This window comes from Thermobia domestica, chromosome 5, assembly GCF_964235325.1.
Source record: "Thermobia domestica chromosome 5, izTheDome1.hap1.1, whole genome shotgun sequence".
NCBI classification, from domain to species: Eukaryota; Metazoa; Arthropoda; class Insecta; order Zygentoma; family Lepismatidae; genus Thermobia; species Thermobia domestica.
The window spans coordinates 37,604,296-37,629,487 of NC_137458.1; the positions used below are offsets into that span (position 1 = coordinate 37,604,296).

Sequence of the window (25,192 nt, forward strand, 5' to 3'; positions counted from 1 at the left end):
GAAGAACCTTATTAAAAAAAAAAAAAAAAAAAAAAAAAAAAAAAAAAAAGATGTATTGCTTGCATTTCATACTGTATTCTCTTAATATCTAATAGAAGTTTTAATCCAATTTGTAAGCGTGAAGTACGGGGAATTATGAGAACAATATTATATCACTAAAATAACAGAATCCTCCTCACCCCTCACCTCATCACACATAAAATTTCGAGTCGCACCTAAAAGAAAAGCATCCACGGATGTTTCGAAATAATTCTTAAAAAATGCAGTAATAATTCTAAAGAATGCAAAGAACCTTAGGAAAACTATAGGCAAATCATGAATACTGTTTTGATAATTGAAAAAAACCACAGAACTAAAGTTTAAATTTTTAATTGACTTATTATTATATAGATATATCTATTTTCTTCTTTTCTTTTGGTTTTGTCAAATCACTGTACAATTTATAATTGTATATGCACACAGGATTCTATTTATTTACATTCATTAAACGTTTAGAAATATTTTCCACTGAAATTTTGGTGACAAGAAACGTTTGTTTTTGTTATATATATTTGGTGCAACAAAAAAGTTTTATAGTGAAACAGTCTTCTATTTATAAAAAAAGAATTTTTTTTCAGAAGAGTGTTGTAGGCCTATTAAAAAATAATATTACGAAAGAACATACTGAATTTGTGTTATGTTTGTGGACGTAACAACATTGAGGTATTTTAATTTCTTTTTTTAAGTAGACTTTGTCCGCAATAAGAATCCGCCATATCATATTTACACGAAATAATTAATTATTTCTTTTATAATTATTTACACACACACACACAACACATGAAATGTACTGAATAAAAGATTCACTGGCTTATGTTTTTTTCGTTGAACATAGTTTTTTTTCTTTCTTTCTTAAAGACAAGTTTATATCACTCACCAGAATATTTCTTTGATAATGTTTATGAGATCACAGTTCGTAAAGGAATTTTTCGTAATTTTTCACTCACACACACACACGTCTAGCTCGGCCGCGCAAGGACAGTCACTGGTTTATAAATAGGCGTCGCTGTGCTGGGTTCGGGACTTGATGCTGATGTTGAATTGGAACTCACTGGGGCCCCTGCTACAGGTGAACTAGCCGCCGCTGCAACTTGATGATTCATTAACGCACTACCACTCCCGAGTAATGACGCAGAAGATGGGTTTAGAGTTCTTAGAGTGGTGTATAAATCGTAAGGGTTAGTTGCGTGAGGGTTCGGAAATAGTAACGTCGTCGTGGATGTTTGCGTTGAGATACCAAGACCTGTCCTAAGTGCTGCAACGGAGGAGTTAAGTGCCGCTGCAGTGGGATATGATTCCGGACCCAAAAGTCTCTCAACGGAGAATCCGTGATGTGTTGGGGTGGGCTTTGGTAACGCTGCCGCTGTTGGTGGTAAAAGTCCTGCTGGATAAGGATACGCTGGGTGATACCTGTACACAGGGTTGCAGTAAAGCTGACCTAGAGGTGATAGTCCCCACGCTGACGGATAAGGACCCGGGTAGAGGCCTCCTACTGTCCGTTTAAAGGCTGCTAAACGGCTCCTGGATGCTGCTGTGGATCGCCGACGGAGTTTTCCCGTTGTTCCGCCAATAAAGACGTCTTCGCTGGAGGGATCCAACATCCAGTAGTTTCCTTTCCCTGGGTCGTCGTAATGCCTCGGAACTTTCACAAAACACTTATTGAGGGAGAGGTTATGTCTAATAGAGTTCTGCCATCCCTGCTTATTTTCACGGTAATAAGGAAAGTTCTTCATAATAAATTCATAGATACCATTTAACGTTAGTCTTTTTTCGGGACTTTGTCGAATTGCCATCATAATAAGGGCGTTGTAACTATAGGGAGGTTTTTCGTGTTTTTTCTTTTCTTCTGCACCTTCCTTGTCCTTTTCGGAATTCCCTTCACCATTCTTCGTTTCTTGCGGCACTTCTTTTTCTATTTCCGTCGCGGATGGTGATGGGCTGGGTGTGTCTCCGCCTGTCACATCGAGATCTTCATCGGAGTCTGGATCTGGCGTGGCAGGGCTAGGAGCTCGACTAGCAGTTTCGGGCAAAATAGAACTAATACTGAATGAAGATTTTAAGGGCGTGCGAGCCATGATAGGATGAGGCATGGGTCCTTCCACCTTCACCATATTGTCATGCCCGGACCAAGAAAAAGACACAAACACTCACACTCACTTCCGTGTTCACCACAGACACATGCACCAAGAGAACACAAGTGTCAGGGCACTTACTTGGCTAACAAGGTCTCTCTGTTTTGTAGGATAGTGTAACCACAACAAGCACTGTCCTGGCTCCAAATAAATGTTCTTATGTTAGTACAAATAGAAAAGGTGTTCAACAACCACGTGTTACAATGCAGGATCGTGTGCACTACACTTCTCGCTTCTCCACGTACTCAGGCAATACTAAACCCACCTCACTTCCTTTCTCTTACTTGACAACTTCGGTAGACGGATGAGCACCTCCGCCGCGCTGACTCCGTCTCTAGTACACGCCTACCAGTCGCCCAGCAGCCAATTATGTCGCAGAAGGTCTTTCGAAGACCGCCTCAGACTCACAAAGCCGTCAGGTAAGTATCTTCCCTGCCCACAGTCTCGCACGTATCCACAAACAAGAAGAGTGCGCGCACACAGAGACAGCAGCTGGATGGAGGGAGGCCACCGACCGCTCCCCGCAAAGGAAGAGAAATATCAACACGAAACTAATGCGACTTGCGGAACGCGCGTGGACAACGCAATCAATAAAAATAAATTTAATTTCTCCGTTAAAGACATTTCGTGGAAGTAAGACATTAAGTGACAGTTCAAAACCATTATTTCTGGACTAATGCTTACGTTTGCTTTTTTTTTTTCTCTCTCTGTTATTGACAAGCTGACGTGTTCGATGTGCGTGGTTTGTAAGGCGATAGAAAGATCAATATACAAATATTTCGACCTTTTGCACTTCCATTATATTATTTTTTGTAATTAAACTAAAAACTAACTACCGAGAAGAACCCAAATTACACGAATCAAGACGAAAATTGAAGGAAGAACATAACTGTAAATAAACTTTGACTAACAAATCCATATTGCATTTGGATTGCATCTGGTGAAATATACATTTCACAAGACATTAGACCTACATGTCTTTCAATTCACAACAGATTCAACAAATTTGGGAAAGAGAGGGAAGATACGAAAATATCAGATGATAATATCGAATTGAGTGCAAGGAGGGGCTGCGCTGGCTCAGTGGTAGAGCGTTCATCTCTAGTGCATCCTAGCTCACGCCAAGTGAGCTTTGTGATGAACAAACACCATGTGCGTGGGTTTTCTCGGGGTTCTAACGTTTCCTCTCACTTTCTTCACTATTCCACCATTTTATTCATTTCTCATCATCACCGTCTCCTTTAGCCTAGCCGGCATAACTGTGGGACGTAAAACTTAAAAATTTCACTTCATTTCATTTGAGTGTAAGGTTTGCCCCACATGGCCTTTTATCATGGAACCTCTGAGGCCACTGAACCATTTTTTTTAGTTATAGCTTTTGGTAACACTATTAATTTGATTGTATTGCGGAATAAAACGATTTTCCGTAACTCATTTTGTTTGGTATCAAGCTTTTAGAAACAATTTTCATTAACTCATTTTGTTTTTAGTATCAAGTTTTTAGAAACAATTTTCTGAAACTCATTTTGTTTGGTATCAAGATTTTAGAAACAATTATCATTAACTCATTTTGTTTAGTAACAGGCTTTTAGAAACAATTTTCCGTGACTTATTTTGTTTTTAGTATCAAGGTTTTAGAAACAATTTTCCGTAGATCATTTTGTTTAGTATTAAGCTTTTAGAAACAATTTTCTGTAACTCATTTTGTTTCCGTACCGTAACTCATTTTGTTTTTAGTATCAAGCTTTTAGAAACAATTTTCTGTAACTCATTCTGTTTAGTATCAAGTTTTTACACTGAGAAAAAATGTATATGACATACTTAAAATCGTATGTTACGTTTGTAAATCCTGTTGGACTTAACGTAGACCCTATAGCAAACGTATAACTGAAAAGGCATGTTTTATAATACTTTCTGTATAAGTGTTCCATCTGTACATACACAGTAAAAAATGGTTGTGTTAATTCAACTCAATTTTAACACAGGGCAGTGGTTCCAGCGTGACTACCACTATGCGGTGTTAGTTCAACACATACCCCGCGGTGTTGGCGTTTAACACAGGGGGTGTGTTACTTCTCTAACACACAACCGGTATTGAGCCGTGCCGTAAGCGTTAATGAACCACAAAATTACTCCTCCAAAATATGTTAAATCGTCTATATGCGAAATGTGTTTACCTTATGCTGAGTCTAAAAAAACACTTTAAACAAGTAAAAAAAAAAATGTACTCCAGTGGCGACGGGGGGAGGGGGCATGAACCACCAATCTTTCAATTAATGGGCGCATGCTCTTCCGATTTGGCCACGGAAGCGATGAAGAAAACGTCGCTTGTAGAGGGATAAATTGTTGAGGTCTTTTGAATTTGGCTAATCAGAGTACTCGTATATTAAGCTGCGTATATTCGACGATAGCCGCTCGAGATAAGATAAAATCTGCTCGCCATGTAGACCTAATTTTATAACAAAATGACGACTGTCTATTTACTTTATTTTATAGTTCTTCCATATTCACTTTCAAATGATCGGCGCCAGTTGCCTCCGCACGGATTTCTGTACTTTGCAAGAGGATTCCGATATTTGTACAATATACCGCTGTCCGGAGAACGGATTTTTTTCAGTGTAGTTGTACTATCTTCTTCCTATTATTATTTTACTTTTAAAATTTCTTTTTTTCTGTAACTTCTCACATCTAAGAAGTAAGATGTTTTCATAAAGTCATTCGATCTTCATGTGATTTCACAAAAAAAAAAAAAAAAAAAAAAAAAAGGAAGGGGGCTATGGCCTGTCAACTGCATCAATTTTAATCTAATAATATGTGGTCAGTGTATCGTTTCGATCAAGTTTCTAGACTAGGGTCCGATATCTTTGATTTCAAGCTACTCCCTCATTGCATTACTTACTTCTGTGTCAACAAATCTGCCACCAAGTACACAGGGTGGCTCTATCACATGTACAACACGTGCATTTGCACGGGGAGGCAAAATCTGTCATAACCATACTATTTAAAATAAATATTTTTTGTTGGAAACAAACTTCATGATGATTAATAAAATATAGGTCATATAAATTTACTAAGATGACCTATTTGAATACTACATTCGTAAGTCATGTTTAGGTTGCGTTAGCTTAAGGTCACATGGACAGTGCTAAAGGAAATGGTCAAACAAATCCCAGGATTAATTACTTGGTTGTTGTCAAATACAAGAACTCAATTCTCGAACAGTAGCGAACAACTGTTCCAAGTTAGTTATCACAGTTTTGATATGAAAACTAGTCTTGTCTTTGTCACAAACATTTTCCTTATCATTGAAGGTGGAAACAAGTTTTTTTTTTTTCTTTTAAATGAAATGAAATCTTTGTTTTACGTCCCACGATTATGCCGGTTAGGCTAAAGGAGACGGTGATGATAAGAGATGAATGAAATGGTGGGATGAAAGTGGGAGGAAACGGGAGAACCCCGAGAAAACCTACTAGCATGGTGTTTGTCCACCTCAAAGTCTACACGGCACGAGCTGGGATGGAACCAAGGATCCCAAGCACCACGGAGGTGAACGCTCAACCACTGAGTCACCGCACCCCCACTTTTTTTCTTTTAATTAATAGATAGGGGAAAATCAAGATATAAATATAAAAGAACTAGTTGCACTGGAATTGCAAACTGATATAACTTATTGAGATTGAAGCTCGATATTGAATTCTATAAAAAGGGTAACCATCTTTCCTCTGCAGATGTGTTTGCTTTATCTTTCAGTAACATAATAGATTATTATTCAAAAAAAAAAAAAAAAGATACAATGAGATTATATTTGTAGTTTTTAGGCCTTTTTGAGTGCGAGTGCATTTTCCCTCCTCTTTGTTGTTCATGATGGGAGCATACCTAAAATTGTGGCTTTTAGGAATTGTTCTTTTTGGAGAAGGAGGGCAGCAAATGATGCCATTACACGGGGGGAAGGGGGGGGCAAATTGCCTATGAATGGCCTTGCACGTACAACAAGGACACACGTAGAGTAAAGGGGGGCAAGAGTACGCGGGGGGTAAGAATACGATTCCCTAAAAACGGGGAAATATATTCGCGCATCGCAATAATGCGTCACGTGGAGTTTGATGTTAATGGCGTCTAGTACCTAAACAAATTTGAGTGTGCTGCGGAAAACTACAAGCTATCTAGGTAAGTATTTATGTTTTGCTAATAGTTTGATATAATATTGGGACATAAGTACTTAAGGAATAACTTACACAATTTTTTAACGATTTCAAAGTACTGTAAAGCATTAGTTTCTAACATGTCCATTGTTTCACAAGATGGAGTAAATTGACTTTCTTCCAACAGTTGGCTGTGCAACATCAGGGAAAAGTCCATTGTGTAGTTAGGGGGTAAGGGTACGCAGATACCGACGGGGCAAGGATACGCGTGCGTACTCTTGCCCCTTCGTTTTTAAGAAAAAATCCAATTTAATTTACGTCTAACAATCAAAAAAGAATGTAGATTCCGTTGTAATAGACAGTGACAGCAAGTGTTACGAATACTGGTTCCCATGTGTAGCCTATAACGTTAACAATTCTGAAGAATCCTGATACTTTCTTATGTACGAGGGAAAAATTGTTATTCTTAATACCACTTCTTACACAACAATATCTAAAGCAAACTCATCTAATTTTACTTAGCCTGAAGTGAGTAAAATGAATACATAACGCTTGCTATTAGAGATATTGGGCAAGTCATGAAAACTATCTTCTGAGCAATCGTAACGCCCCGATCGCGTCAGTAATGCATCAACATAGTGTAAAATTAATACAGTTAGGTGCATTATGAATACGACAGGGGGCCTACGATTGCTCACCAGATGATCCTATAAACTTGTCCATTTATAAGGTGTCTTTTACGGTGTAAAATAAGACTATATATATATATAGTCTATATAGTCTATATATTCCTATATATTCAGACCATGGTGCGCAATTATCAGAAGGAAACAAATAGGCGGCTTCTTACAGAACAAGAGTTTACGGAAGCGAGAGAAAGAGAGAGAGAGGAGTGGCCGAGAGCAAGAGGAGCTTCGCTCCAATGTTACCTTCGTAGTTGACAAGCATTCTTTAGAACAAGAAACTGATGAGATAACCCTAAGTTGGAAAATATACTTTTGTTATATATCTAAATATTATCTGATTTTTTGTATCCTATGCGTTCTCATTACTGATATGAAGAGAATTAAGGATTTTTCCTTCCTTTGTTTTCTCAGGGAGAACCTACAGCGTCTTTGGGCACAATGAAGTCAGTATTTAACGAAGAAATGGAGAACGAATTAGTGGAACATATCACATTAGTGGAGCAACTCTTCTATTGATTAACTTTAATGATCTAACAGTAAGAAGAATTGTGTACGATTTTGCTGAACGTAACCAGTTATCCCACCCCTTTAGCCAAAGAATCGAATGGCAGGAAAAGATTGAACAGAGTCTTTCCGTCGTAGAATACAACTATTGCTTTGCGACAGCCTTCAAAGCTGGTCTGGGAAGAGCTCGTGGTTTTAGCAAGCCACAAATTGAACGCTGTTTTAATAATCTACAAGATCTTGTAAGAGAAAATGGTTTCCCTCCACAGGAGATCTACAATATAGAGGATCTACATAAATACGATTTCTCATAAAGTTCCAAAAGTGTTGTTGACTGAAAGAAAATCAGTTGTGAATAAAATTGTACGTAGTGATCATGGAGTTAGTACCACAACTGTTTGCTGCGTGAGTGCATCTGGTTCCTTTATTCCATCTGCGTTGATATTTCCCAGAGAACGAATGAAAAAGTAGTTACTTGATGGAGCGCCGCCGAGTTCTGTGAGAATATCTGATTCTGGTTTCATCAACTCACAATTTTTCGAAGAATGACAGCATCATTTACACCAACATGTCTGATCGTATCCGGTCACGAAAAATGTATTGTTACATCTTGACAATTAGTCCTCTCACATTTCAATCGAGGTGATTTATTTCTGCAGGTAAAAGGGATTGTGATGTTAAGTTTACCACTCCATACTAGCCTAAGTTGCAACCGTTAGATTGCTCCTTTTTTGGCCACTGAAATCCTGGTATTCAACAGTGTGTGACATCTGTTCCGCCTAATTACACAATTCCAAGTTGCGATTTTGTTCACTGAGGCTTATTACAAAGCTGCAACCATTAGTAATGCAGTGTCCGGCTTTCAAGAATGTGGAATTGTCCCACTGAACCCAGATGTGTTCACTAAAGATTTTCTTCCTTCTACTGTTGATGTCGTAGACCGAAATGTAGAAGCCAGCTCTAAAGATGAAAGCATTCCTGAAGCAACGAATCAAGCAGAAGACCCGAATAGAGTCCAAAATCTTTCATCGGAATATTCACTGGAAGTACACTGGAACCCATGCGGTGCTTCCATATCAAACACTCCTCTGTCAGTTGCTTGTTCTACATCTCTTACCAAACCTTCAGCTACTAACGCTGGATCCTCACTACAAGCATGCAGGAGTTCATGCGGACTGTCCATTTCAAACGTACCTCTGCCGGTTGCTCATTCTTTCTCATCTGTTACCAAATCTTCAACCAGTAATGGTGGATCCTCACTAGAAGCAAGCAAGAGCTCATGCAGACTCTCTTCTTCAAACACACATCTGCTGATTGGTCGTTCGTCTGTGTCCAAACCTTCAACCAGTAAATCTGGTCCTTCACTGGAATTAAACAGGAGTCAAATCATACACTCTTCTGGTGGTTGTTAGTTCTTCTCTGTCTGCCACCAAGCCATCAACCAGCAAATCTCTATCTTCTTGAGGTTAATCTGAGATTCTGACATCCTTTTATTTCAAACAGAACTTACTTCTGAAATGGCTCTCTCCAAACACCAAGGCTAACGTCAACTTGCACCAAAGAAAACTACAATCAAAGACAACTCCTCAGGTCAATGAGAAACTAGTGTACGACTGTCCATTATGCAATATCATCTACAGCGATCCTCCAACAGAAGATTGGATCCAGTGAGCAATATGCAATGAATGGTGGCATGAACAATGCACATTATATGCAGAAGTGGGCACCTTCATCTGTGACAAACCTTCAGCTACTAACGCTGGATCCTCACTACAAGCGCTCAATTGTTAATGTTCAAGGAGTGGGCACAATTGTTAATGTTCATTTGCGTGCGTATTCTTGCCCCTTTGATTTCGTACTCTTGCCCCACATATAGGGGCAAGAGTACGAATTTGAATACTTTCATTTTAAGAGTTCTAGTTCCTCCAAGCATAGAGGTATACAAAAGTTGAGATCACATTTCTTAAAGCAAAGTTCAAGTTTTGTGTTAAATGTAAAAGTTTTCCGATGTAGCTATTTTTTACCAAAATATATAAGTTTAATTGAAATTTGCGTACTCTTGCCCCCCTTTCCTATAATAGTGAAATCACTCGGCTACACTGGAGCAGCATTACTTCTATTGTTACCTTCAGAAAATTACAAGAAGTTATATTTGCAATTGTTAGAAGTAGATATATGTAGTCAATCATCTACCGAAGAAGATATATAGGCCTATATAAAGAGATAAATCTGTTAGTTTACAGCACATATTTTACACATACGTACATACTATAAATAAACGAAATGTTTTAGCGGAGTAAAATCTGTCAGTTATTATTAGTAATAAATGAAATACTTTTTAGTGCGATAAAAAAAATTGTAGAAATCTCATTTTCCTTCTATCCTTGGATAATTCTTTCTCGTCTTGTCTTAAGAGTCTTCATCCCGGCGAAATTAAAATACCGCTAATTTTACAGTAATCATGTGATATCTTCAAATAGATAAAAGATAATTGAAATATGGAACAAGAGCGCTCTAGACAATATTATTTTGCGTGAGGTACCGTTATCACAAGTCACCTAGTGGCTTTCCGTTTTCAGCTGTTTAGAAACGCGAAAATAAAATGCCGATTTTCAAAATGGCTCGAAATCGAAAGCAGATAAGTGAGTCGTGATAACGATTTCTCATGTAAAATAATATTGTCTAAGGCGCTCTTGTTCCACATTTTGATTATCATTTATCTATTTGAAGATATCACATAATTACTGTAAAATTAGCGGTATTTTAATTTCGCCGGGATGAAGACTCTTAATTCTCGGAAAGATTTTTCTTGTCTCGTCTGGAATTTTTTTACACAATTTAACCCCATTTTTTTCTTCCCAATTTCATCAAGAAGTTATCAGAATCCTCCCGTGTCAGGAAAGGTTCACGAAGGTTGTAATATAGTCTCTAACATTTAAGAACACTCAAATCATATTGATTATTGGAGCATATTGTGTGTGACAAACGTATCTTCAAACGTTGATAAGTACTCTTCATTATTTTCGTACAATCACTTTTATAAATTTATAGTGTTTATACTATGAATCATATAGACACTAAAACAGTGTTTGAGATCTAAGATTTGAGTGAACTAGTGTTATCCACGACAATAGAGATTTTTTTTTCGTCTAGTCTAGGTTTGCCAGATTTTGTAAGCGAAAAACCGGGACACCAATCTCAGGCTATATATAAGATCATGGTTCCTACATTTGGTCAGAATCAATTAATTACCTGTCTTTTCCAGGTTAGTACTCACAATATTCCAGTTTATTCTATATACAGTTAACAGAAATGAAGCACCACAAAGGATGTATAAAGAATATGAAAAGGTAACATAATGAGAGCTGCCTGGTGTCCCTTATTCCGAATTTTTGTGTTTAATAGGTCCTAAATATTGCGCAAATTACGACACATTCTCCCATTTATGATTGAAGAGAATTTTTTCTTTGTTGCATCATCATTTGAGTCAGAAATACTACCTTCCATTTATAGGTGAGACATACTAGTTCTTGCGGTTGAATTTTTTTTTAATCTAAAGAATGAAAACCGGGACAAACAGGCGCCCCGAAAGTCTTCTTCGGGACAATTAATTCTTTCATTGAAAGCCGGAACTGTTCTGGAAAACTGGGACGTCTGGCAACCTTAGTCGAGTCTCGAAAAGGAGACGAGAATTGTAGATGCTATTTCTTGTCTCGTCTCGAACTTTCAGAAAAATATAGCCTACTTTCTGTCTCGTGAGCAACACTAATTATCACGAAAATTATGTTCAAAAATTCATCCTGAAGCAGGGACGTACGCAGAGAGTAGGTCCTGGGAATCCCAACTTGTCTGCAAATTTAGTCTAATTTGAAGGTTATTTTACAAATTTGAATACAGTTTATCCCGGAGTAAAAGTAGATCTAAAAAGGTGGGGGGAGCGGTAGGTAGTGGCATGACGCCACGCCATTCCCCCTGCCTATCTTTGCCCATTGTAATTTTTTAGGAATTGGAAAACGTCGTACATATTTTTTTCGAGGTGGAGGGACGGCGTCGCTCTGCGTTCTCCCTCACTTTTACTCCTGAATTCATCCTAATTTTCAATTTAAAGGCTTCCCTGAAAAGTTTTGGATCCCTCCGAAATCAATTTCTGTGTAATTGCCTGTTATGAAGCTTGACATTTGGTTCAGCTTGACATGGTCTATCAACTGAATATACCTCATCTTTGAACAATATTTTAACTAAACAGAAATTAAACTTACAAAGATTTAATCATAGATAATTTTATGCTATATCTCATTAACTATAGGCCTATTATGATATGTACCAGACGCACACCCAGAAATTTTGTTCGGAGGGGGCAAGCTCTGAGGGGTCTAATACTACAAACCACTACGTCTATGGTATTAAATGGGTATTACTCTCCATCTGGAAAGACAATATGCAGACTAATTGTAATATATTTCTACCCGTTTTTAGCCTACAGAGGAAAAACATTGAACTAGATTGTTTTTAAAACACAGTTGTGATCAGAACAAAATAAATTATATTAATAACTATAGTTTTTTGTTACGTTTCAAGGACCTAACGTCCTCTTCATCAGACATTTAGAAAAGACAGATGACAACAAATCTTATATCTTCCACAGCCGTTAGTTAGCATATTCATTTATAAAATTTTTAATTGTTGTTTTTATATATAAATTTAAATTTGTCTGATGGTGTGGCTGTCTTTTCTAAATGTCTGATGAAGAGGACGTTAGGTCCTTGAAACTGTAACAAAAAACGTATAGTTATTAATATAATTTGTTTTGTTTTGGTCAGAACTATGTTTTAAATGTTATTATGATTATCTAGAACCATGGAGTTTGTTTATTAGATTGTTTTTATAAGAGAAAAACTTGAATTGATTTAATTTTGAGTTTAACGTCGCGTTCAGCAGCAAAGCTATATAAGATGTGGATCTACAGTTTAACGTGGAATCAGAACCACACGAGCTCCTGCTCCATGAGTGCGGCCCTGCTAGAAAAAAAAAATATATATATATATATATATATATATATATATATATATATATATATATATATATATATATATACTGTCACCTTGCTAGTGTAGTGAAAAGCTTGATGGGGGATTTCCTTTTTGTATCAGTTTTACCTTAGACTAATAGATGGTGTGGCTGTCGTACAGCATAATGTTTTCAAAAATGATTTTCTCGAAAACTACACATAAGGTTTTATATTTACCCACGTCATTTTATTCAGCTGAATGATCTCCATTGATCGGTATGGTATATATATTTTCTTTGCACTGAGAAAAAAAATTGTAGGTGGTGTACTTAAAAAGGTGGGATACATGCATAATTCCTGTAGTTTTTGGACTTACCTAACATACATCAGACGTATAATTAAAAAGCCATGTTTTATAATACTATACTTTCTGTATAAGTGTTCCATTTATACGTACTTTCCGTATGAAGCAATATAGGCGGTCAGGATCTCATACAAATGGACGTATACAACATTTAGCTGAGGAATGTAACATAAGTATGCATGTGTATGCGGAAAACTGTTAGACATCAGACATCCTGGAACGGCATGATGTAACATCTAAGGGCAGTGCATATGTAGTATATGGATAATGTATGCTCCATACTGATTTCTGTATTAAACAAGAGGATTCCGTATATTTGTACAATATACCGCTGTCCGCAGAACGGATTTTTCTCAGTGTGTGCATTTTATTACTATTATTATTATTGAGTTGAGTTGATTTTGAGTTTAACGTCCCGTTCAGCAGCGAGGCTATATGAGACGTGGACCTACTGATTAACGTGGAATCCGAACCACATGAGCTCCCGCCGGGAATCTATTATTATTATTATTATTATTTGTTATATGCTATTGTAGAATTATTATTACATATTGTATAAGCTATTATTCCGGTGTGGGAAATAGTGCGAATGTATGTTTCCAGCTAAAAGAAAGCGATTTAACTACAGGGTGATTCAAAGAAACAGGAAGGTTTGAAGGTTGTGTTGGCAACAGTAGAAGTTTGGTAACACTGAATAACGTACGCCAGTCTGTCAACGACACCCTGCCAATTAGTTATCATGAATACATGAAGTGGTATGCAACGTGCTTTCTGATCAAAACGTTTTACAAGAACAATGAAAGTGTAGAGGGGGGGGGGGGCAGTAGAGAATTCTGTCGTCATTTTAATTTAAGACAGCACGGGCACAAGACAGTCCTATCGATCTACACTAGCGTCCATTGCACAGCAATAAAGTTACTGTGTGGTGTGCTATGACATCATACGGTGTGATTGGCCCTTATTGTTTTGAGGACGAGAATAGCCATGCGATTACAATCATATCGAATAATTACGTCGGTCGCCATGCTTGAAACCTTTGTTGCGCAACAATTACACAGATTTTCATAGATTATTGACATAGCCTGGTTTCAACAAGGTGGATCAACGTCCCACACAGGACGAATATCGATAGCTGCTATAAGCCAATTGTTTGGGGAACGTGTAATTTAAAAAAAAAATGGTGACATGCAATAGCCTCCCAGATCTCCTGATTTATCAGGTTGTGATTTCTTTTTTGTGTATTCTAAAATGGTATTATTTTTATTATTAAATTAGATTAAAAAAAGTCATGAAATTATTTAATTTTGAAAATTTCCCTTTTTTGAATCACCCTGTATATACCAGTACGACTTCAGGGAAACTTCGTTTTACTTTGGAGTAGAACGGGAAGGGTTGAGTTCTCGCGTCAATGCCTTTGCCAAACCAGAAGCCATAGGAAAGGTTGTATGTATTTGGAATATCTTGTTACCGGATGAAAAACGGAAATTTCAGCTAGCAATTAACAAGCAAGTTTGGTGAAGTAGTATATATATATTGTCACGTATCTCTTTCTACACAATTAGCCACATTAGATTCAAAATCCATTTTATAATATAGACACAGAACGTGTGGAAGTCACCTGATTATTTGCTTTCCCATTGCCAAATTTTTCTGGAGGTTTCAATGTTGAGGTCCTGCGATTTTTTTTTTTATTTCTTCACATTTTTTTTCTATTTTGTGGCACTGTAGGTTATAATGATAATAGTAAAAGACCATTGGAATTTATATTCTTTTCTCTTAAAATGGTAAGATAAATGCACCAATATGATGTCCAATAAAATGTCTACCCTTTTTTAATCTTGTGAAAAGAAATTTTTATTTTACACCATTATAACATGAAAACTGATGGAGTTCCTACGATCAACTTAGGACATATTTAAAATTTGGCTTTTATTTATTATGAATTAGCAGAGGATTCCCCGTTTATTGTGGTCTACTAGTTTAAAATGTATCTAATAGTTCATTTGAATAAGAAAAGTATAACGTACTTCTGTCAGTAATTCCGGCATCACTTGTTTCCGGTGAGTTCCAAAGGAACGTGCTACGTATGGAACTTACAATGGATAGGTCAAGCATTACGTGTTTCCGGGATCTTTTGTTTACGATGGTTTACACAAACTATTGTCTGAAAACTAAAAGTATAGGAGAACACACATCAAAATGTATTTTGTCCGGCTTGATGAATATATAGTCTTAATGAACTTTTGCTCCTCATTCGTTGTAAAATTTTAATGACTTGTTTTGTCTAGTATACAGATTAGACCTTATATATTGACGTAAAGTCCCCAACAAGAGGAAGACTCGAACTCCATTGCCGGTGAGAGTACATGTAGGTTAGATTCAGGTTTTGCCATGGGTTCTTAAAATAAGGGAGGTTCTATCACTTTAAGAGAGAGCTCATAGTTATATGGGAAAAGGTACAGACTCCCGTGAACTTAGCGACCAAAAGTTTAATAAATCGATATTTTTTTAGAGTTCTGAGTAGCACTCAAAGAGTTCTAGAGTTCTTGCTAGGTTAGACCAATACTTCTGGGTAAATAAAGATTTTATAGCGATTTTAATGTTTCGCTGCTAACTTCACGCAACACCAAAAATCTTAAAATGTCTATATATTTTTTTTTTTAGAGTTCTGAGTAGCACTCAAAGAGTTCTAGAGTTCTTGCTAAGGTAGACCAATAGTTCTGGGTAAATAAAGATTTTATAGCGATTTTAAAGTTTCGGTGCTAACTTCACGCAACACCAAAAATCTTAAAATGTCTATATTGTTTAGAGTTCTGAGTAGCACTCAAAGAGTTCTAGAGTTCTTGCTATGTTAGACCAATAGTTCTGGATAAATAAAGATTTTATAGCGATTTTAAAGTTTCGCTGCTAACTTCATTCAAAACCGAAAATCTTAAAATGTCTTTATGTATTTAGAGTTGTCAGTAGCACTTGAAGAGTTCTAAAGTTTCTCATGAAAATTTAGAACAATTATCGCAAAATAAGGGAATAAATGAGAAATAAATGTTTCGTCATAATCTCTTGTCCACACATGCAATTGGTGCAAGTCATTAACAAATATATAACACGTGCCTAATAAAATTCAAACAATGTTACCCAAATATAGAAATCGACAAGTACTACTCAAAACTCTCATAAGAACTCTATTTCATTACGAAATAAAAGAGTTCTAACACCTTGCTCACAGTCGGCTTGCGAGCGTCCCATAAATTGTTAATCTAAATTTTTATGGAATATTTTAATAGAGCTTGAGTAGCGCTACTCAGAACTCTATTTCATTGCGAAATAAAAGAGTTCTATCACCTTGTTCAGAGTCTGTTCGCGAGTGGCGCATAAATTGTTAATTTAAATTGTTAGAAATAAATATTTAACCATTCTACCAACAGAACCCTGTAGAACTTTACGAGTGCTACTCGGAACTCTTACCAAGCACCAAAATGTACTACATCCACCTATAAAACCAGAAGATACCACATTCATAATTACTAAAATTTTAAATATTTTATTAAAAATTACTAATTACATGTATTCACCGAATAATGTATCATAAAAATAAATTGTAAAATATTCTACCTACATGAAACTGAATCACCATTCTACAGCAAAATTTAATGATCATATTTGTTTTTTCTATTTCCTTTAAAAATTCCTAACTGTGATATAGTACATTTTGGGAACAAGCTCCTCAGTTGTTGATTTAAGTTGCTATAAAATAAAAAGTTAACCATTCTCGGAGAGGAAACAGCATAACCTTCAAGTACTGACTAATGGACATTATCGTATATTTTGTGACATGTTTATAATTTTAAAAAAGTAATTTTGTCGCCCGACTTTTTTGTTAACAATGTCAACAACAATCCTTGTGTTTAACAATGTCAACAAGAACTCTGCAGCAAATACCGTAAAAATACTATATATATTGTTTCCGTTTATTGTTTATTCTTTGTATATAAAAAAACAAAAAAAACAAAATGAAATTTACACTGACAATATAATAAAATAAATTGTTTTGAGCTGAAATTGTATACGTAGCGGAAGTAGTAGCTTAAGGTGACCATCAAGTATTCCACATAGTTCCACCTTAGAAATTATCTCATTCTAGTAAAAGGTACAATTATTATTTTTATCCAAATTATCGCATATTAAATGCAAGTAGTGTTATCTAAAAAATATTTTTACATACTACACTAAAGAATGGTTCAATTAAGCCCAATTAAAATTTAATTATTTTTTATTCTAACAAAATGAAATCAGTCCGTTAACTTACTATACTTTCTTATATAGACATTTTAAGATTTTCGGTTTTACGTGAAGTTAGCAGCGAAACTTTAAAATCGCTATAAAATCTTTATTTACCCAGAACTATTGGTCTAACCTAGCAAGAACTCTAAAACTCTTTGAGTGCTACTCAGAACTCTAAAAATATAGACATTTTAAGATTTTTGGTTTTCCGTGAAGTTAGCACCGAAACTTTAAAATCGCTATAAAATCTTTATTTACCCAGAACTATTGGTCTAACCTAGCAAGAACTCTAAAACTCTTTGAGTGCTACTCAGAACTCTAAAAAATATAAACATTTTAAGATTTTTGGTGTTGCGTGAAGTTAGCACCGAAACTTTAAAATCGCTATAAAATCTTTATTTACAGAGAAGTATTGGTCTAACCTAGCAAGAACTCTAGAACTCTTTGAGTGCTACTCAGAACTCTAAAAAATATCGATTTATTAAACTTTTGGTCGCTAACTTCACGGGGGTAAGGTACAGTATTGCCAGGAACCCGGCTTTGGAATATTATTATTATTATTATTATTATTATTATTATTATTATTATTATTATTATTATTATTATTATTATTATTATTATTATTATTATTATTATTATTATTATTAGGGTTAGAATTTTTAAATGCGCACGTTTTTCTTTTTGGGAAGAACGAGTTCTGTGAAAGAGTCGAAGTGTAAAATAGTCTTATATTTGGAGAACTACATATAGTGTAGCCAAACCCAAACTATCACTTAACTCAGTGTGATGTGCTTATTCCGTAGAAGATACAAAAACTCGATTTAGGGGCCGTTCAGAAATTTTGTGGCCCCTGATCCAAAAACTAATTATTGGCCAAGATCGGAATCTTTCAATCCATTTTTTAAAAATCATTCCTAAAATTCTTGTCTCTTCTTTTGTTACTTTTTTAAAAATTTTGTTTCAATTTTCTGTCATATTGGATTAGGAATGTTGTTTGTTTCAGATAATTTGGACAAAATCAAGGAGATTGTGCTTTTTTTGGATCCAAGCAACATAAGTGCAATTTCCAAAGCAAACGAACTTTTTGTCATACAAAATTTATAATATGACAACAGAACTGTCTCTTTATGTATGGCAGTTACATATATGTAACAGCTTCCAATAAAAACATGTAACAATAAGACCTAGAAAAAAAAAAACAGTGAGCTATCTAATCCGTAGGAAAAATCTCTTTTATGGAATTGTGGACATTCGAAAAGGAATAAAGGAATTTTCGTCGTAATAAGCAGCATATATGGGATTTTTCATATATCTATAACTTTCATCGATAACAACATTCTCTATGGAAGGGAAATAGACTAATGAGTTTTCAATAATCTTGTAATCAATGCTAATTGTCAAATTTTCTTACCGGAAAATGAATGTATAGTAGGGCAGAAGTAGCTTGCGATTAAAAAGAAACCCAAGAAACGGAAATCGTGCTCTGGTATTTTTTTTTCTAAAATAATAATATAATAATAACAACAATAATAATAATAATTAACGGAAGAAGTCTTCTTCTTCTTTCTCACCTCAAGCATAGCTTGGTGTGGCAACATGGAAATTTTAAAACTTTTCTCTCACTTTGGGAGAGCTGTTTTATACTTTGATAAAGTCTTCTCTTTGTAACTGCATCTGGATATTCTAGTCTTGGTCTTCCTCTTCCTGATTTTCCTCCTGTTTTTTCCTCTATCAACACGGTGATCCAATCGGAGTGTTCCTTCATTTTTCTATTATCTTCATGATATATGGTCCTTCATTAGCTTCCTTTGGTACTTCTTCGCTCCTTTTCCTTTCGGTCCATGATATGCGCAGCATTCTGCTTCACATTTCCACGTTTCAAATGCTTCCAGCTTGGATATTTCAGCTCTTCTCAATGTCCATGTCTCTGATCCATAAAGCGAGCGCCACGCTCCATACCAGGGTCTTAATAAATCGTTTACGAACGTCCAACGGCACATTTCTTAATGTTACGTAATGAGGAACTGAACAACAAAGTTGAAAACCATTCCACATAAAATGACCGGAGAATACAGTTCTTATAGTAGATCTATTGTTACATTCATTACAAGATGATGGTTCAAAAGTGTGTACTTGTTTTCGTCAACATTTGATAAACGTCAGTGGCGGTTCTAGGAGGTAAAAACTGGGAGGGGGGGTAGCCAGCCCAGCACCCAGACTATGATAGGTATATATTAACTTTCAAAAGTATATACATAATTGCTTAAATTAATTTGTCACTGAAAAAACTGTGGGGCCTAGGCCCCCCGGCCCTGGCCTAGATCCTCCACTGGTAGAAGGTCGAAATTTAGTTCACAGAAGAAGATAATTAGCCTACAGATTGAAGAAAATGAGTGACATACGATAGTTTCATTTTTCAGTGGTAAAGCGATTACCTGTAGTGTGGGGGTTCCTGGTTCGTTCCCCGGCCAACTCAGTTTGTGGTGGACAATATCGTGCCCATGGGTTTTCTCGGGGTACTCCCATTTCCTCCCGCATTTTCATTCCACCAATTCTTTCCATCCTTATTCATTTGCTTTACATACTCATCTCACTTAGCCTGAAAGGCATAATCGTGGGAAGTTAAACTGAAATATTATCATTTTGTTAACTGACACCGCAACCGAGACAAGATATAATCCAACAGGTGGTCAAACATAAGCTAAATGTTATGTTTTCTAAATATTTTGCTGGCCATTCTCTTTATTATTGGTGGTGGGCCCAAAAATAGTGAAAACTTAATCAGGAACTCGTCCTTTATTAAACATGTCAAACACGGTTACAATCCATCAAACTCCTTTCAGTACCTGGAACCAGTTGAAAAAAAATGTTTGTGGCCAAATTCAGAAGTTTCCGCTGTAAATGTTTTTGAGTGACGTGACTCACCTATAGAAATCTCGTCAGATTCCAAACAACCCCAAAACCTTCCTCTCCTTATTGAAAAATGTTTGAGTTTTGCCGTCTACAAGACATAAAACCTGTTTCTGCCTTTTTTCTGTATTTAACAAAAACTGATTGATACGTCAGCTGTCTCAGGTGTGATAGCTGATGGTGTGGGTGTACTAGAAGACAACAAATCAAGGCAGGTATAGAATATGAAAAAGAAAAAGATCTCCCGCAAATTATTATATTATTCTATCTTCTAGGAGTGTTTTTGTGTGTTTGTGGGTTACCCGCTCAACTTCGGTGAACGAAGTCTTGTTTGACAGCGCTAACTCACCGTAGGGGAGCCTTTTGGAACTAAATAGAAAGATATTCTTGTTCTCTCTTCAGGACGAGAGTGAATCCAAAGTTTTCTTTTCTTTTCTTTCTTTTTTTTTTTTTTTTTTTTTTCGAAACCGGTGTCGTTCTTTTTGTTACTCGTCCGAGTGCGTTCTCTTCTAAAAAGGAGTCGGCAAATTCGCCCATAAACAGAGAGGACTTCTTCCTTCCTTCCTTCCTTCCTCCCGGCATCCTCATTTCTTGTCTCTATTATTTTCACTTCCACACATAGTTGCCAACTACTACACTTTATTACCAAATTATTATTATTATTATTATTATTATTATTATTATTATTATTATTATTATTATTATTATTATTATTATTATTATTATTATTATTATTATGGTCTACATTAACGGCTCAGGGTTACACTTTTTAGGCTAGATCAGTGGTTCTCAACGTTTTTTGCCAAACGACACATTTTACTGAACGTCCAGAAACATCGTGTCACACTTATTTGATATTTTTATAATAAATAATAGTAATATCTTCTTATAATAGTGAAACCAATTAGTGTTTATAATGACTCTATATAGCACTGAGCGTTTTTGCTACCGCTAGCAGGTGTTGACTGGTACAGTCTGTCTCGATTTTAACTAATTATTATTAAATTCTTCATTTTTTTGTATTTAAATTCTAAAATTTCGCTACACACCTTAGGGGCCTGCATGACACACCAGTATGTCGCTAGATATCGGTTGAGAACCACTTTGCTAGAAGAAACGAATGGTCTGTGAAAGAATTGGTGGAATGAGAATGTGGGAGAAAAATGAGATAACCCCGTGAAAACAAACGGACACTATGTTGTCCACTCATATCGCCTGTGATTGATCAAGGAATCCCCTAGCAGCAGAAGTGAGCATTCTACCACTGAGCCAACACGGACACAAAATTTATTATTTGTATAATATGTGTCTTGAATATCAGCAAAGCCTTGCTCCAAGGTAGGTTCTAATGTATTTGACTAACAGAAGTTGAATGTTGAGGGGATAAAGAATGAAAGCGAGGAATAGGAAGAAGAAGAAGAAGAAGAAGAAGAAGAAGAAGAAGAAGAAAAGAACAGAATTGATCGATGATTTGAAAAATAGAAGAAAATATTGCAAGTTAAAAGAAGAAGCTGAAGATCGAAAAACATGGAAGAAACATTTCCAGGCCCAAATCTTAAACTGAAAAAAAAAAATAGTCCAGGACCTGCCAAAAGGCAGACTACTCAATTAGTAATAATGTTGAGGACAGGTGCGTATACAAATATTTTTGTTCGGAGGGGTCCAAAGTTAGAGGGGTGTCCAACTACAAGACACTTTCCCTATATAGTATTGAACCAGTGTAACTTTGCATCCGTAAAAACGATAAGTAGCTAATGATAAAGAGCTTCCACTTACATTTATCAAACAAAATTATGAAATTAGATTATTTTATAAGAAAAGAAGGAGTGAGTGCAGATGAAGTATAAAATCAAACCGTTTATGCTGCACCAATCATTTCTCTGTTAAAGAAGCATAGTTTTGCTCAAGGGCGCCCATCAAGGGGGGCAAGGTGGGGCGCTCGCCCCCCAAAGAGGAAATCGTACTTGGGAATATCAAAAGCCCAATAGAATTTTTACATTAGTTATAGCGAAATTTGAAACTATATTTGAAACCTCGCTTATATTTGCCCCCTCTTGGAAACCACAACATGGGCACTCTTGGATAGAAGTGTACAAATATTTGTCGAGTTATGAAATTTTGAGAGGGCTCCAGATCCAGTGGACCCCCGCTTGGGTACGCTCCTGGTTGAGAGTTACAACAGACTCAATATACTTTAGCAATAACAATAACATCATAGTTCTTTTGAATAGTATTTTATATCTGGCGAAACACAGAGTTCTTGGTGTTGATCTAGTATCGGGGGGAAATATGGAGTTAGTTGAATTAATACTGTATATAGAGCAGTGGTTCTCAAACTTGTTGTTACCGCGACCCACATTAAATATTAAAAAGTACTTTGTGGCCCACCTACTTTTATGGTGGTATTTCAAACCAATTAAATTTTATAAATCATATTTTTAATTTTTTCATATAAATGTAACACAGAGCTAACACTATTTTCAACGCAATGCCCTACCCTGTAACAGATTTTGACTCAACCATTCTCTTTGCATCTTAACCCAGCATCTCTACTGACTGTACAGCAGGGCAGGGTTCTGAATAGCAACTTACTCTTCACCCCATTAACAAACGCTTTCAATTTTCATTTCCTGAATGACGCTTACTTTACAACATATGTTTCTGCATCAAAATAAAATTTTTATAATTAAAAGGAAAAACGGCCCGCGACACACCAATGGGTCGCGACCCACACTTTGAGAAACACTGATATAGAGTATATATGAAAGACTCTGGTGTAGTAAAACAAATGAATATTATTAATGTATAACAGGAGGAATGTCAGAAGATGAGACATGTATCAATTGATAGATTATATTGAGCTCATGAGTTGAATAAAATAGCATATTTGAGGATACATTCTTATGCGTAATTTTCGACAAAATCGGAAATAATAACTCATTTTTATGTCACCTTAGTATTTAAAACAAAAATAAGCTTTAGCATACTTCTATTTGTAGCATTTTTTCATAATGTTTTGTGATTTTGCTCTCCGGTAGAGCGTTCAGTCCTGTTGCAAGGGGGCCCCCTGGTTCGAAAGCGTGTGAATTTGTGATAGACAACATTGTGTTTTTTCCGGGATTCTCCAATTTTCTCCTACATTCTCATTCCACCAGCTGTTTCATAATCTCTTATGTTCATTAATCATCCGCCTCCTTTGGCCTAAAAGGTCAATGGGTGGGACCTTGACTTAAAAGTTCATAATTAATGAAAATCATTTAGCTACTTCTAAGAAAATGTAGACTATTCTCTACTAGCAAGAAAACTTTCGGCCAGTTGGCGCGTGCTTTTTTTTTTTTTTTTTTTTTTTTTGCTTTCTACGCTTTCATACAATCTTCCTTTTGTTGTACTTGCAAGCGATGCTTTAGACCCTTCGCAGAGCATCATAGCATCACTGGCCGTTCATTGGGTATTGACCTGACCGGCTTGTAAAACGCTTGCTTTAAGCTTAAATGGAACACTGAATGCAAGGTTGCCCCATATAAGTTCTTTACTTCAATCCAGTTTGCTGTATGCTTGGACGTTTTCCAATCAAGCTGGATGCAAGCTTGGTCGAATTGCAATTCAAGCTTACAGTAAGCGGTTTGCAAGTCGTCTCTGCTACTAGGGTTTATTTTTGTTCAACACATAGGCAAATGCAGGGAGGGCAAAGGATCGTTCTTCTCCCCCCTTCCCGCCGGCAGAGGTACCAGTGCTCCGAAAGTACAGGTCTGCTCATAAATAAAACTAAATTACTACCGCTAATTAACTAAAACTAAATTAGCTCCGCCCCAGAAGTTTACGGCATATACTGGGTCCGCTCTTGGCTAAACATGTGTTGCACTGCCAGTATATATACTTTAGTTTTGTTGGTTTTATCCATTATACGTCGTATAGTGTGAGGAGTTTTTTTTTTCTAAATTTAGATGGTTGTGAGTAACTATTTTTGAACATAGAGTTTGCAACGCTGTTGCTAAGCTCCATCACTTTCCCCAAGCATCTCAACGTGAGAGGATGACAGCCGAGTTTGGTTGGACTCAGACATTTCTTTCGCAGCAGGAGCTCCTTTGAATCCCATTAGATGGCAATTCTAATGCAAATCCTTGACATCGGCTGATGGGCCCTTCTGTCACCACCAACAATATGAAGAAGATGACTTCCTCAGCCGCAAATGACAACCACTCAAGGTGGGCGAAAGCGTCATTACAATCATCACGCTCACTGACTGAATCCATTGTGATATGGGCCTATATTTTGTGGGATAAGCATTTCATATGGCTTCATTGTGCGGTAAATAAAAGGCAGAAAGGATTTCAGGTCATGTACTTTAGTTTCAACAAAATTCAGGGCAAGCCTTCTGTACTCTGCTCATACGCTTAAAGGAAATTGTTTCTTTGGCTTTAATATAATGGGCAGTATTGTGATGCCTAGAATTATACCTTAGAACAGGAGTTCTTAACCTATTTCATATCACGGTCCCTTTTATCACATTCTGTTGGCAGCTATCGTCATCATGAATTTCCGGTTTGTAATAAGCATTTTAATATTCTGTTTATCGTTTACACGTACGTATAAAATTTTGCAAAGAACTAAGGTTAAAAGAAATGGTCACTCTTCCCTAAGGTTAAAGGGTCATGCTTGGGGTAAAATGAAACATCTAAGACAAAGTACTGGCCATTCTTCCTAATAATGAAGGGCCGTGCCTAGGGTAAAATGAAGCATCTAAAAACATCGAGAATTCTTCCTAAAGATGAGCGGTTTGCCTGGATTTAAATGAATAAACTAAGAATAAAAGCATTGGGCACTCCTCCTAAGAATGAGGTGTCGTGCCTGAGGTAAAGTGAAATAACTAAAAGTACTGGGTGCTATTCCTAAGGTTGAAGGGTTGTGCTTGAGGTAAAAAGCAGAATTAATAAATCCAGTTGGTACTGTTACTAAAGTTGAGGGGTGTACCTAAGATAAAATGAAACACTAAAACTAAAAACACTAATCACTCTTCTTATGGATGATGGGTTGTGCTTGGGTAAAATGAAACAACTAAGACGAAAAGCATGGATACTCTTTCTAAGGTTGAAGAGTCGTGCCTGGAGTAAAATGAAGAAACAGAT

General features: G+C 36.3%; 1 protein-coding gene across 1 annotated transcript; it reads right to left on the reverse strand.

Annotated features, from left to right (window-relative positions):
• Nucleotides 1-353: 353 nt before the first annotated feature.
• On the reverse strand, nt 354-2,455 carry LOC145685867 (forkhead box protein G1-like). The gene has a single exon (XM_081758527.1). It carries the CDS (start codon nt 2,148-2,150, stop codon nt 999-1,001), a length of 1,152 nt encoding a protein of 383 aa, XP_081614653.1. The 5' UTR covers nt 2,151-2,455; the 3' UTR covers nt 354-998.
• Nucleotides 2,456-25,192: the final 22,737 nt, after the last annotated feature.